This window comes from Trichosurus vulpecula, chromosome 2 (assembly GCF_011100635.1).
Source record: "Trichosurus vulpecula isolate mTriVul1 chromosome 2, mTriVul1.pri, whole genome shotgun sequence".
Classification (NCBI taxonomy): domain Eukaryota; kingdom Metazoa; phylum Chordata; class Mammalia; order Diprotodontia; family Phalangeridae; genus Trichosurus; species Trichosurus vulpecula.
In genome coordinates, this window is record NC_050574.1 from 371,753,514 (window position 1) to 371,768,755 (window position 15,242).

The following is a 15,242-nucleotide window of genomic DNA, read 5'->3' on the forward strand; positions in this document are numbered from 1 at the left end:
AATGTCAAAGTCACTAACTTTTTACCTCTTCCAGTCAGAGAGTCCCAAAACCTGTACTATAATTAAAAGCTTATCCTGATTTCAAGAGAAAGACATTCTTTTACAAAAATATAATCAAGTAAAAAGACTAGTATAATAATATGGTTCATTTCCTAAATTATAATTTAAGATCACTCATTTAGAATACTAGTTTACTTAGATTTCTATTCCACATGCAACATAATTTGTGATTTCTTTAATTTCATTTTTAATACAACCTTAAAGACAAAGTGAAAAGAAGCTTTTGTGGAGATTTCTTCCCCCACAAATTCACTTAGAAAACCTGACAATTGTTTAAGAGATTGCCACCCCATGCATTATTTTGACAATTGGATTTCAGGGAACTGTGTGGTTTAAAAAAAAAGGTCATTTTCACACTAAATGTAACAATATTAGAGAGGAAATGAATGAAGAGGATACTTTTTTTCTTTGAAATTAACAAAATCATAACAAAAAAATTCTTACTGACATTTTCAACAGGTATCTGAAATAACGTATGTTAATTTAAGATTGACATCACAATCACTCTATAGCTGCTATCTTTACAACAAAACCAGGTTTGTCTTAAGCCTAAATCTCACTTTTCAGTAGCAATAATAATTTCAAATATTTGTAGATGACTTTATGGTTTATATTTAAAATGGTGACCACTGAATTTTTGAGCAGCATGTTTAAACATTCTTTTGTTTTAAAAGCAAAGCAGAGAACACATGCAAGTTAAATTCTAGTAAAAACTTTTGGGTAGTTACATATGGCAAATTTGTTTGTTTGTTTTTTTTTTTTACACAATTTTGAGAAACACCAACATCTGGCTTTCTTTACTTAATTCTGCTCTTTCAAGATTTCCCTTCAAGAGTTAAAGTTGGACAGTAAAAACTAAATGTCAACAAATAAAGCTTTAATTGTATTTGGGGCCTCGAAGACAGTGGTTAATGCTAAATTTGATATGGGTAAAAATACACTTTTTTACAGAAGAATGCACACTACAATGAAGTACAGATGTCACTTGACTTTTTCCTGTTGTAAATGATGTTTTTATTCAGTGGAGTTCTTGTTAATGCTACATATTTCATCCATCTGTCAGCTACAAGTCATTTATTTGTTGGGCAATTATCTAATTTCCATAAAGAGAAATTATGAGAAAGGAAACACAATATTAGACTTTAAAACTTTATCTTCCTAAAAGGCTGATTAAAACTAATGGTTTTAAGTTGCATGTAATCAAAGAACAATTTTTTTGGGCAGATTAACAAACTAAATATTTATTACCTCTGCATACTACTCCAGTCAAATACGAATGAGAAGAACATGAAAAAAAAATCACACCTTTATTTCTTTGAATGACTTCAACACAACATACAGAATACTGAAAACGAAGATGGTATTTTATAATAATTTTTTCTGTGCTTCCCTACATTGAAGAATACTAATCAGCTTTTGTCAGGTATCTAACAACCTGTTGAAACAGTTGCAGCTATGAGGATTCTTTTTTTCCTCTTTTTAAGGCTCATACCTTTGAGGTTATTCAGAAGAGGCCCCACCATCTGCTTTAACTATCAATTTGCATGGATTTTTAAAATAAAATCCCAACCAAAAGCATTCCCAGTGAATTTGAGAGTACTTAATATGTACAAAAATACATAGCTTTTGAGAGCTGGAAAAAATTTAAAACATATAGCACTTATTTACAAGCTCTGACCTTTGATACCGATAAAAATTAACACATATTTACTTTGTTCTTGATTTTTGGTGTAACTTAAACATTATTTCAGTTAGTTTGGACTTTTTCCTTCCAAAATAATAACCAACCATATAGACAAGTAAATTTACAAATGAGAACAAAATAGTTAGTTTGTATGGTATGACTGCAGTTTGCTTGATCAGAAATTTACTTTCAGGATCTTAATTTTTTCCCATAACCAAAGAAAAAACAGACTAAGTCTCTGTAATAACCTCCATTGTTAAACTTCTTAATGTCTATACTTACAATGTGAAAAAATGGTTAAATACTCCACAATTAATTAAAAGTAAAGTAAAAATTTTAATTGAGTTTAAGAGTTGGGAGGAAACCAACACAAATCAAAATAATCCCAAAGAACAAAAATTGTGACAATTAAATATAACAAATATATACCTAAAACCAAGATCTGATTCTTCATCAACATTCTGGGTGGAAAAAAGGTTTCAGAAACACGTATTCATAACTAGTCAAATGCCAATTTATTTTTCAAGACCAGGCCTACCTTTTTAAAAGTACTTTTAAAATGGCTCAAAAACCTGATAAAGTTTCACTAGTGGACCTTAAATATCCTTGTAATTCAGACATCCCAAGGCACAGAAGGGGTTAAGTTATTCTCCCACCCCCCTCTAATTCCTCCACTCCACAAGGGTGTTTTTTAAGAAAAGGTCATAGAGATGCTATGGGGTGAAAGATCTTATTTTTCTCCTTAGGTGATTTAGGAAACTACCTTGGTCCATAAATTGGGCAGCTGTGCGACCAAAAAGGCACACACGAACCAACAAGTAAGGATTACAAGATTTTGTTATATGTTTACCTGAAAGACAGATTTACATACAAAAAAGGAATCTGCAGACTAAAAGGCTGCTCGATTTAGATAGCCCAATTACAAGCATTTTTATTTTATCAGCAGCATATGACTAAGTTAAGAAAGTTGGACATCTGGGAGGACACTGTAGGAACACAATAGCAGGGACATTGGGAGATGAGTAAATGACATAAATAATACACATCACATAGAACATTTTCTAAAAGTAACATTATAAACTGTTTGATACAAGCTGCATTGTACATTGAAATCTGTACAACTGTCAAATGCTTCCATGGTAGGCAAATGTAGCGTCACCACAAGTCTAGTTAGGGCCAGAATATTACAATGAAGAACAATCAGGTTATGATCCTTTAAAGTGCATTCATATCCAGTTTCTAATATTTGTTTGGTATACACATGGAGTCGTCATGTAACACTGACTTCCAGAATGTGGTCATCCTTGCTAGGGATTACCAGGATCTGCATGCCAGTGCTTGAGTTAAAGACTTGACCAGATGGAAATGGTTGTAACCGGGGCATCGGCAAGCCTTTGTGTTCCACACTGGCTGCTGAATGGGAGCTGCTTTTGCTCTTTAGACTACTGTTGTCAGTTTGATCATCCATATTCTTGTCTACTGACAGATTATCGTTTTCAATCCAGCTATCTGAAAAAAAAATAAAAAGTTACATTTCCATTCTCAAATCACTTCAAATAGAGCTCTTAATATTATATTCACAAGAATAAGTTTAATCTTAAGTATTTACAAAGTATAACAGTATTTTAATTCTATTTCTTAGTATTAACTCAGAAGAGCTAGCAAGATTGTATTTAAGGGAAAAGAAATCTTTTTTTCACTTAAATTTTTTTTGACATTTTTTATAATTTATTGATGATTTATCATTTTCACCTTCCAATACGTTCCAACCCTCCACCAGAGAAGTAGAATGCTCCTTTCAAACAAAATCAGGAAAAGTAAAATAAAAAGATGTCCAAAATGTATGCTTCATTCCACATCTAAAATCCACCCTTCACTTTGGAGAGATGGGATATATTTCTTTCTTCACCATCGGTACACTGATAGCTACATTTGTCTTTAAATATTGTTTATATTACATTATTGTGTTCTCTCGGTTCTGCTAATTTCATTTTTCATCAGTTCATATAAGTCTTCCCCAAACTTCTCTGAATTCCCATGTTTGTCATTTTAATAGTGCAATAACACTCCATTACACTAATATGCCAGTTTGTTCAGAAGTTTCCTCAATTGATGGGTACCTACTTTATAGTTCTTTGCTAGAATAAAAAGTGCTGCTATATTTTTTTGGGTATGCATGGGGGCCCTTTCCTGTCACAGAACTTGTTGAGGATAAGTAGTGGTATCACTGGGTCAAAGGGTGTATGTATAAAGTTTAGTGACTTTTTTCAGTATAACTGCAAACTTTGTTCTCTGGAATGGCTGGACAGCTCCAATAGTACACTTATATGCTTGTCTTTTCATATCTCTCCAACATTACTATTTTCTTCTTTGCTAATCAGATGGTGGAGTGGTGAAAACTCATGAGTTGCTTCTCTTCTAATTTCAACTTCACTGTTTTCATTTAAATATTTTTCAATTTTATGTAATCAAAACTGTTCATTTTTATTTTCTACCATCAAGAGATTATATCCTTCTTTCTCTAACCACAGTTATGTCTTTCCATTCTCCTGTTGATGTTTTTTTAATCTCTTTTATGTTTGGTAATGTGTGAAGTGTTAGTGTAAACTTTCATTTTTTTGCTACTGTGTTCAAATAAGAAATTAAACTTAAGTGTATATTCCCTTAAACAAAAATTAAAGATCATATTTTAAAAATTTCTTCAGAGTATGTCAGAAATCTCATTAAATATTTGTTAATCCATACAAGTTCTTAAAAACACTAATTTATTTTATCTCCCACACTTAAATCATGACACAATCTCTAATATGGAGTCTTCCCTATTAAAAAAAGTTCTCACCAGCATCAAGTTGTGTGGAATGAGCAGAATGATGAGGGAGGTATTTAAACAATCTGACATCAGGAAAGGGGAGATATCCAGCAAAGAGAGGCATCACTTCCATATGGACTTTATGAGTTGCTCGTGCTGTCACAGGCATTGAGATAACTCCAGAACTTTTCCCACATACTGCCCAATTACTACTATTGTCCACAACTGGAAAAAAAAAGGAAAGGCTCATTGTTTATAAAACCAAAGTTTTTTATTATATAAACCAATCTCTCCCCTGTGTATTTATACAGGTTGTCCTTCATGTTCAAAATTCCTTAGCTCCACCTATTGGAAAACGCAGCTTTCTTCAAGGCTCATATCATGCGCCATCTTTCCTGATTACTTGTTAGTGGTTTCTCCTTTCTCAAACTATCGTGCATTTACTTGTTTACAATTGATTACCTGTTGTAGTAGAACGTGAATTCCCAGATGGCAAGGACTGTACTGTATTTAGTCTGTTGTCCTTAGCGCCTATTACAGTACCTCTCACACAGTTAGTGCTTAATAAACTCACGTGAAGCTTATCCTAAGAAGTGTTAAGTTTTACTGTATATTTAGTGAAAAGTTTGATGATTTAAAAATGAAGATACTTTGACAGCTTATCATTTAATTTCTCAACTTTTTCAATACTTATAAAGTCTCAAGATTTCATATTCCAATCCAATCAACATTCATTAAGCACCTGTTATGTGCTAAGCCCTGGGGACACAATAAAAAGACAGTCCTTGCCCACAAGAAGTTTACAGCCTAAATGGGGAAATAACACACAAAAGGAGGCAAGAAAGCAAGGGGGAAGGAGTGTAAAGAGAACACTCAAGGTGGAGACAGGGCATGGCCAGGTACCCAGCACAGTCATTTTGTTCCACTGAGCAGAAACCAGGTAGAGCAGCAGATGCATAGTGGAATGAGCAGATAGTCTAGTTCCTAACCTTCTGTAAAGGAGGGAACAGGAAAGAATTTGGTATTTTACCCTCCGGCTTCCAATCAGAGGGGAGAGGAGGCTGAAGGAGGTAGTGTCAGTCAAGGCTTGAGTTAGCAGTACGATGGGGAGGGACATCTTGTAATAGAAACCAGCGAAATAGCAAATTCAAAGTGGAGAGATATTCATTTCACTACTGCACATCCTAAACCTTCTAAGATCTAGCTACAGAGCTGTAGGCACCTCAGGGGCTATCTGGTCCAATTCCCTTATTTTACAGGAGAGGTAACCAAAAGCCAGGAAGGTTGAGTGATCCTCTTAAGGTCCCACCCTAAGTGTCTGAGGGTTTCTCCCCCTCTTAAACTCTCTCTGGCTGTTGGCAGTATTTTTTTTTCCTTTGACCTGGAAGCTCTGAATTTTGGTTATAATATTCCTGAATTTTCATTTTGGAGTTTCTTTCAGGAGGTGATTGGCAGATTCTTTCTATTTTCATTTTGCCCTGTGGTTCTAAACATCTGGACAGTTTTCTTTTGATACCCTGAAATATGGTATCTAGACTTTATGGAGCAGCTAGGGAGCACAATAGATAGAGCTCTGTGCCTGCAGTCAAGAAAACCTGAATTCAACACTGGCCTCAACTACTCATCATTTAACTTCCATTTGCCTCAATTTCATCATCTGTTAAATGGGGTAATAATAGCACCTAACTCCCAGGGTTTGTAAAAATTAATTATTGATCCTGTATTTTATTTCATTTTGTAATTGATTATTCTGTGACCATATTGTTGTCCATGTAACAAACCTCAGAGCCTCTTTGTCTCTGAGTAAAAAAGCTCATGAGTTCAAAAGTTCAGTCTTTCTCTCACAAGTTAGATGCCATAGTTGTTTTCCTATCAATCACTTTTAATTAAAGAAAAACTCTAAGCTAAAGTTTAGAAGTTCAATACTTTTATAAAACACTTTAATTCTAAGGGAACTGCTATCCTAGCACCACCTGCTCTGTTCCAATAAGTCTGTTAGCCTTTATAACTTCAGTTCCTGAGATACTCCTTGACATGCATGTTGTCCTCCAGAGTACACAAGCTGACTGCATCCCATCTTAGCCTCATCCTTGCCAATTAAAAGTGGTTCATCCCTGGTCCACTACCAATAGCTTTGGGATGCAGCTGGGTCCCATGAATCCATACAGCATTCCTCTAAGACACAGAGGGGTGGGTCCAGGTCCCATACGTGTGTAAACCTCCTTCCTTAATGAAACTAATCATGTTGCACTCACCTCCATGATGTTGCTAACTTTGTAACCAATTGCAATTCTTCGTCACCTACCCTGTGATGCTCCTTTGTTCTATGCTTATAAAAATGAGCTTTATCTTCAATTTTTGGTCTTTTAGGTCATTGAGGCAATCATTAGACCCATTCTACTGGCAGGTAGCATCCTTGTTAAAGTGTTATCTTGCTTGGAGAAAACATGCCCCAGTCTATCTTTGTTAAATTTCATTTGAGACAGGTTGTTGTGAAGATCAAAAAGAAAATAACTGTAAAGTGCTTGTTAGCACTGCGTGGCATATGCTATATAAATGCTGAATATCATTATTGTTTAGTTATGGATTTGAAGGAGTCCAGTGATTCTTAAATTCTCTCCCCTTAACTTATTTTCCAGGTCACTGACTTTTGATAGTGGATATCTTACCATTTTTTCAATCCTTTGATTTTATTCAAATATATTTTATTGTTTCATGGAGTTTAACTGTTGTTTAAGCCCTCTAAAAAGAAGCTTGTTTCTTGGGCAAGGTTTACCACCTTTTGTTCTAAATTATTTATTCTCCTTGCAATCCTTTCCTAGAGTGCTGTTATTTAATTTATAATCTCTTGCTCTATTTCTTCCAGGCACTCATATCATCTTTGTGGCCAAGCAATTTTCTTCGCTGAGGTTCAGCTTGTAAGTTGTTTTGGTTAATTCTCTTCTGGGTTTTCCTAGTGGATGATTCTTAGCCCAAAGTACTTCTCTAGTGTTTGGTCACTTCTCTTTTATCACATCTTTAGCCTCAGTTCTTAGCTTAAGATTTAGCACCAAGGCCAGGTTTAGACTCTTCCCATACTCTCTGTTGGGATGGTCAGGCCCTTTTTTACTCCTGACCTCACTTTCTTGGGTTTCTGTTATATAAGGGCTTCTACCTCTTTTGGTGCCATCTACTTTCTTACAGGGGGCAGACTTCAGCATTCTGGGTCAGTTCTGTGGCCGGATGTCCTGGATCATGGTACTGCATGGTTTTTGTTTGCTCCTTCTAATTGTCAATATTAGAGATACCTTGTTTTCCAGAGCTAAGTCCCTGCAAGCAAGGCTGTGCCCTGAGCTTGGTACAACACAATACTTTTGAGTCCACCTTCCAGATGATCTCAGCCCCAGCAAAATCCCAGAGCTGTTTCACACCACCATCAGGTAGTCTCTGCACTTGGACAAGCACCTGTAGCAGCCATGTTTTTGTCATGAAGCCCAGCTATCAATCAAACCGGTCACATTGTTCCTGTTACCCCTCATTGTCAAGACTACAACTCACTGCATAGCCATAGGCAGAAATACTGATCTCCCCACTAGGTGCAGGACTCTGGCACATGTGTCCTTGTTTGTAAGCCATTTTCTTCACTCTGAAATTAAACTTCTGTTTGATTCCTGACTCTCCTGCTTTGTTTGGCTCTAGCCATCCATGGTTTAGAGAACGGTTCCAGTCTGCTTGACACTGATTGGTGTCAGAAGTGGGATTGGACACAGAACTAGGTCACTGGACTCTCCAGTACCAGTGGGAATGGGGGGCATAGCTGGAGGAGCAGAACGTAATTTAAGTTTCCCTAGAAGTTTCCTTAATCTGAGCGATATATGGACTACCCTGGACTTCCCACCACAGGCTTTCCTGTTTGTAGTGCTTCATCCTTTGCTGCTCTGGCAGGATTAGAACAAAAAGTGTTCACAGGTTCTGAATGTGTTTTTGGGCAGTCCTAAGGCTAAATGAGGTAGCTTATGGATGTCTCTTTTTATATTTGTCATTGTTTAATTTATGGCTCTTACTATTTCACTGCTAGAGTATCAGTGAGAGTCGGGGTCTTGTATTACTTATCACACACCTATATGAGTTGGAAATCCATTTCATAGTGGTTTTGAATGGATTTCCCTATTATTGTCTCCTAGATTTTATTATATAGAATAATGCTCCCTTTTGTGAGTTTATTTTGTAGACTACAACTTTACTAACAGCCTCAGTTTCTCTGCTGATTCCCTAAGATCTTCTAAGTAAACCGTATCAGCAGCAAAATAGGGATAGTTTTGTTTCTTCTTTGCCTTCTTTTTAAGCCTTTAATTTTCTTCTCTTTACCATTACTAGGATTTCTAGAACTCTATCAGAGAGGGCAGCCTTGTTTGATTGCTATATTTATTAGGAAAACTTCTACTGTGTTCTCTGTAGCTTAACAGTTTTGGATTCTCCTATATATTGTAAAGATCCCACTATGCCTATATTTGGTAGGTTTTATTTTTTAAGCATGAATGAGAGGTGACAAACATGTAGTTTTGGTTTTATTATTACGTTGTTTTCCTAACGCAGAACTCTTTTTGTATTTCTGAAATAAATCCAACTAGATTATACTGGATTTCTTGGATAAACTAATGTATTCCTTGTTTTATCCTTCCCTAATTTAAATATCAGCACTGCCTCGTAATAGGAGTTTTGCAGTGCTTTCTTTCTCAATTTTGAGAATAATTTGTGGAGTATAGGTATTCATTGTCCATTAAAAGTTTGTTAAAATTGTTAAATCCGTGCAGATGACTTTTTCTTTGGCAGTTCCTTTTAAACTAGTTTAATTTCCTTTTTTGAGATTAAGATTTCTATTTGTTTCATATTAATTTCGGCATTTTATATTTTTGTAAATTATCCACTATTCATTTGAATTTTTAAGTTCTGTTAGCATATGGCTGTCTAGATGTCAGTCCTCCTTGATCTTAGTGTCTTCCCTTTGAGATTACCTTCAATTTATCTTGCATGCACTTGTTTGTACATAGTGTGTTTATACACTGTCTCCCCCATTAGATTGTGAGCTCCTTTGAGGCAGGGACAGTTTTTGCCTTTCTTTGACCAGCACTTAGCACAGAGCACATGCTTCATAAATCGTCACTGACTTAATTTGATCATTTTTATTTCTTATGGATTTGTTGTGACTTCACCTTGTTTATTTTATTAATTTGAATTGCCTCTCTTCTTTTTTTAAAATTAAGTTGGCTAAATATTCATCAATCTGCTTAGTGTTTTTAAAGAATCTTTTAGTTCATTAGTTCATAGCATTATGGTTTCCTATTTGTCTGTAGGTTCTTATAATTTTCAAGATTTCTTCCTTTATGTTTTTTTTTTTTTGGTTTTAATGGTTGCTTTAAGACATTTTTTAAATACTGCATATTCAGATCATTAATTCTCTATTTTGTTAATGCATTAAAAAAGGAGATATACTTTTTCCTCTAAGAAATGCTTTAGCTGCATTCCCAGAAACTTTGATGTGTTGTCATGTTATCAATTTTTCATATAGTTATTATGTCTATATTTTGTTTTTTCGCCTCCTTATTATTTAGTTTTGTACTATGAAGTTGTCATTTAGATTTGTATCTTTTGCTTGGGCTTCTTTAAATGATTATTATTTTTTGTGTTATGGTCCTTGATGGATGTATTTAATGTTTCTGCTTTTTAAAGTTTTATTTGTAATTTCTCTGTATGTGGTCTACTTTTGTAAAAGTACCACATTGTGTGGAAAAATATGTATTTTATTAAGTAGTCCAAATCAGAAGGCCCCCTAAATCTTTTAGCTATGATTTCTCCAGCAATTTGTTCAGTTCTATAATTTTCCTTTTGTTTCTGTTAGATTTCTCTGAGGAAGGAACTTAATAAAGTTTCTTAGTATTATTTATGTGTGTGTGTTACTTTGTCTTTGTAATTCAGTTAATTTTTCAAATGAGCTATTATATGTACAGTACTTTACAAACTTTAAAGCATATAGATATTAACTATTACACAATTAGCTATGCCATTAGGTCCACTGGAGTTTAATTCTGTTTGTGGCTTATTTTCTATGGTTCCTTGAAGCATAGCTTCCCTGTTTATTGATGTTGTGAATTTTAATTTTTGCTTTATCTGACAGCATGGCAATTCCTGCTTTTGTGGGTTCATCTGATGCATAATAAAATGTTATTTGAGCCTCTCTCTGAGTGTGTGTTTCTTATAAGCAAGAGACCATGGAGTTTTTGTTTTCTGCACTCTTGTTTTGTTGTAACCCATTCATATTTAAAGTTTTGAGAGTTTTTTATTTTCCTCCACCTCTGCCTCTACCACTACTTTTAAAAAAGATTTAAAAAAATTTCCCCTTCCTCTTTTAAATCAAGACTTAGCCCACACAATTTACTTTGATTACACTGATGCAACCCTATTCCCATGGCTCTTTTGCTATTCTCCACAGTTTATTCACCTTTATTCTTGTTTTTAGTTATTGATTTTTTGGGGGTTTTATTTAGTGATCTCTCTCCTATTTTTCCCTTTTTCCTCTTCCTGTCACTTAAATGGCCAGTCCCCAAATCCCCTCTTTTCTGCCCCTCAAACTTCTGTTCTTTTTTTTTGTAAGTGCCCTTTGTTTTGGGGCAGCTTGGTGGCGCAGTGAGTAGAACACTGGCCCTGGAGTCAGGAGGACTTGAGTTCAAATGTGGACTTACACACTTGACACATTTACTAGCTGTGTGATCTTGGGCAAGTCACTTAACCCCAATTGCCCTGCCTTCCCCCCTCAAAAAAAGAATGTCTTTGTTTTGTTCTCATTATTCTCTTTCACCTGGGAAGGGGAAGTGAACAGTGGAAAAATAGGTGATAAAACAGAAGGGTGTCAATAAAAATTTTGTCTTAGGAACTCTCCTCTGTTGCCTATTCGGATATTTAAATGGATTCATGGCCTGTGTCCTTATTTATTGCTTCTTTAATATCTTTGTGTTCTCCAGGGAGTTAAAACTCTTTAAGGACAAGATTTTGAGTTCAGTTTTATAACCAATTTCTATGTTATATGGGGCTGTTAGGTGGAGAAGTGGATAGTGCATGGGGCCTGGAGTCAGGAAGACTCATCTTCCTGAGTTCAAGTTTGGCCTCAGCCACCTACCAGCTGTGTGACCCTGGGCAAGTCACTTAACCCTGTTAGCCTCAGTTTCCTCATCTGTAAAGTGAGCTGGAGAAGAAAATAGCAAACCATTTTAGTATCATTGCAAAGAAAATCCCAAAAGGGATCACAAAGAGTTGGACACAACTAAAATGAGACGAAAAGTGTTACCACCTTTATATATCTTGGCCTATTCTCTCCACCCTTTCCAGTTACGCCTCATTCTTAAAATATCAATTCAAGAAGGATGTTAAGAGGGATAAAAACAGCAACTCAAGATAGAAATTAAATTGTCTTAAATTGTGTTTTTCTATTCTACCTTCTGACTTCTCCATAATCAATCCCTTTCCCATTGGCCATATCAATTTTCATGTCCAGATCTATGTACTTTCCCCACTGACATAATCTTCTGGATTCCAGCTCCACCTAAGAAGTCACATTTCTCTTCTTCTGGGGTAAATGTTGTCCGAAGAGGCACAACATTATCTAAAAATAAGAGTCTCTCAAAATACTAAATTCTGTCACATTAAATATATCATTAACACATTAAAACCATCAAGTCTCCATTTTGGCATGTATCTCTTTCCCTATGGGAGCACTCTTCAGTGGGACTCCCTACTTTCTACTTATCAACTTCCATTCTCTTGCAGGCCTTTTTTCTTGTTGAGACTACAGGAATTACTATCGTTTCATTGTTCACCCATGGATTTGATAAGGACACAGGTATATCATCCATTCTCTTCTTACCACTGCCTCTTCCTCTCCCCATTTATGTATCCTCCTACTCTGCAATTTTGTCTTACAAAAAACTGAACTGGTTCACCTGGAGGGGGTTGTAGATTAGGTCCAGGTTCTGCTTCTCCATCTTCACTAATCCTTTTTCAATAAATTCTGTTTATAGCTTTATGCCCTTGAGTGTTTTAGCTCTTGATACTCCCTAAGTTAGCCTTTCTCTTTAGAAAAACAAAACTTCAAACAATGGGGTAATTTGACTTATTACTTATTTTCCTTGGTAATTGTATTTATTTACCTTTTTGTGTTTCTGCTATATGAGGTGTCTGCAAGTCAAATATTCTGATTACATGTTTCTTTTGGGTAGTAGGGTGGGAATGCAAGAATGCCTTAAACGGCCCTCTTTCATTTAATATCCATGTTTTCTTTCAGTGACTAGGCTCAGATTTGTGGGGTTCTGAGTGAGGGCTTTAAGAAATAACATAGTGTCCTCTAGATTCTAGTAGACATTTTCCTCCACAGTTTTTAGAAATATTCACCAGAGAGCTATAGCTGGTATGAAATATCCCCCAAAGGTCTGACACACTATTTTCTTTTTCCCTCTAGTACATACAGAGTCCGATGTAAAGTAAGCCATAGCTTAAAGATTATGTGTCAAAGGGATACTTTGTGTCAAAGGGATAGCTCTTGGAAATGCTTTTGCTGGAGGCCTTAAGGTGTTCCCCTTAGGTGTAGTATTGTAGAACCTTGAACCTACTTTTCCACATGACATCCAATCTATCCTTGGCTCCTACCTCAGATACTGGCACCAGCTAGTTCTGTTCTGGGGACACTTCTGGGATGCCAATGAAAAGTCCAAATCTTCTGGTCATCTAAAGTTCACAAGGTTTTCTTTTATTCACTTGAGAAGTAGAGAGGGAGAAGACCAAGTCCAAGGCACTCTCTTCTATCCCAAGAGATTCCTTCTTATGGAGCCTGACAGTAAAGTTTCACCTAAGCTAATCAATGTTTTAAAAATTCAATTCTAAGCTGGCTCACCATTTTACAGATCTACCAAGTTTCCTCAGCCAACCTGAACACACCCAAGCAACAATGATATAGTTCATCCAATGGTTTTCAAAAATATCTTCATTTGCCAAAGATTATTTTGAACTTAATCTAAAGATTACGATTGATTCAATAGAGAAAAATCTTCACCTACTTATCATGTTAATAGGATCCTGACACTTTTAAATGGGACAGGTAACTTAATTGATTCACTCCACTGCCCCCAACTTAAGCATAATGAAATTTAAAAAAAAAAATTGATTGCTCCATGTATAGATTTCTTGTAAACTCTGAGGAAAGGTTTTTTTTTTATTAACTAACTAAACTATTTCTGGATCTGGATCTGCCCAGTCATACACCCTGATCTCTCTTCAAATTTTCACAAACTTTTCCATTCTCTCATTCTAATATCCTTTGGCCCAAATTAGTCTTCTCTCAAAAAGTATTCCCAAACAATCTAGAAAGTTTTGGTCTAAAATGCCTTGATTAAAAAATACTAATTTGGCCCCAAATAGCTTATAGAACAGCTCAACTGTTAAATAGATTCATCCTAAAAACTTGGTCATCTACATCCACATGAAGATGTATACGTACCCACTGCTTTGGGGGTTAATCTTTGCATAGAGCTTGCCGTTGCTGTTCAGTTGCGTCCAACTCTTTGTGACCCCACATGGGGTTTTTTTTTGTCTTTTTTTTTGGGGAGGGGGGGGAAGGCAAGGCGATTAGGGTTAAGTGACTTGCCCAAGGTCACAAAGCTAATAAGTGTCAAGTGTCTGAGGCCAGATTTGAACTTAGGTCCTCCTGACTCCAGGGCCGGTGCTCTATTCAATGCATCACCTAGCTGCCCCTATATGGGGTTTTCTTGGCAAAGATATTGGAGTAGTATGCCATTTCCTTCTCCATTTCATTTTACAGATGAGGAAACTGAGGCAGCATTCAGTGACTTGCCCAGGGTCACATGGCTAGTAAGTATCTGAGGCCAGATTTGAACTCAGGAAGATGAGTCTTCCTTATTCCAGTCTCTGGTGTGTATCACTCCACTCTAAACATTCAATCTTCCACATGCCTGGCACATATTATCCAAGAAACGTTAATAGCATTTTAAAGATAGAGATAATTTTATTTCCATAAACAATCCTTTTACTACTTTCTTAAAGGTCTGAATAACCAACATTTCCCCAAATATCAGGAAAAAGTAGAAAATAAACAATACGGTTTTTTTTTTAGCCTAGTTTCATTTAGTTTAGCCAAAGTTGTAATTAAGGACTTTGAACAAAGATCAAACACAAAATAAAATTTTGATACCCTTCCAAAGAGGATTCTCTTTCATGAATTTTTCACAATTTAAAGACCAAACTTGCTTGAATTTCACAAGAACTCCAGATGAAGAAATATGACTGGTTTAACCATGTGCTCCTCCTATTTTAGCCTTGTCAGTCAGAAGAAAAAGAATTTTTTTTGCTTCAAATGTCATAGCTGCTTATGTATCATCTACCTCAAGGGAGACATGATGCATTTCTCTAGCCTCATTTTTCTGCAGAAAGTCTTCAACTGTACTTTTCTCAATTAGATGCAATAGTTACAACTTGTTATTTCTGAATTTCATTAACAGAGTAGAGAAGATGAACCACCTCACTTACCCAGGCCCCTAGCATGTCTGTAGACTTGGCCATCTTCAAATCACTACTGCAATTGTTGTATGAGTTAGTCTATCTAGATTCCATAAAGTGACTGAAAAGTTCTGAGACAATAAAAGTTCT

General features: G+C 35.7%; 1 protein-coding gene across 3 annotated transcripts in view; it reads right to left on the reverse strand.

Moving 5' to 3' along the window:
- Window positions 1-1,050: 1,050 nt before the first annotated feature.
- The window catches only part of TRAPPC10 (trafficking protein particle complex 10), a 116,083-nt gene continuing 101,891 nt past the window's right edge, over window positions 1,051-15,242 (reverse strand). For all 3 annotated transcript variants that reach the window (XM_036744304.1, XM_036744303.1, XM_036744305.1), the window contains 2 exons: window positions 4,584-4,778; window positions 1,051-3,253 (listed from right to left, as the gene is read on the reverse strand). In XM_036744304.1, the coding sequence (XP_036600199.1) occupies window positions 3,015-3,253; window positions 4,584-4,778 (434 nt within the window). In that variant the 3' untranslated portion in view covers window positions 1,051-3,014. The remainder of the gene's footprint in view (window positions 3,254-4,583; window positions 4,779-15,242) is intronic.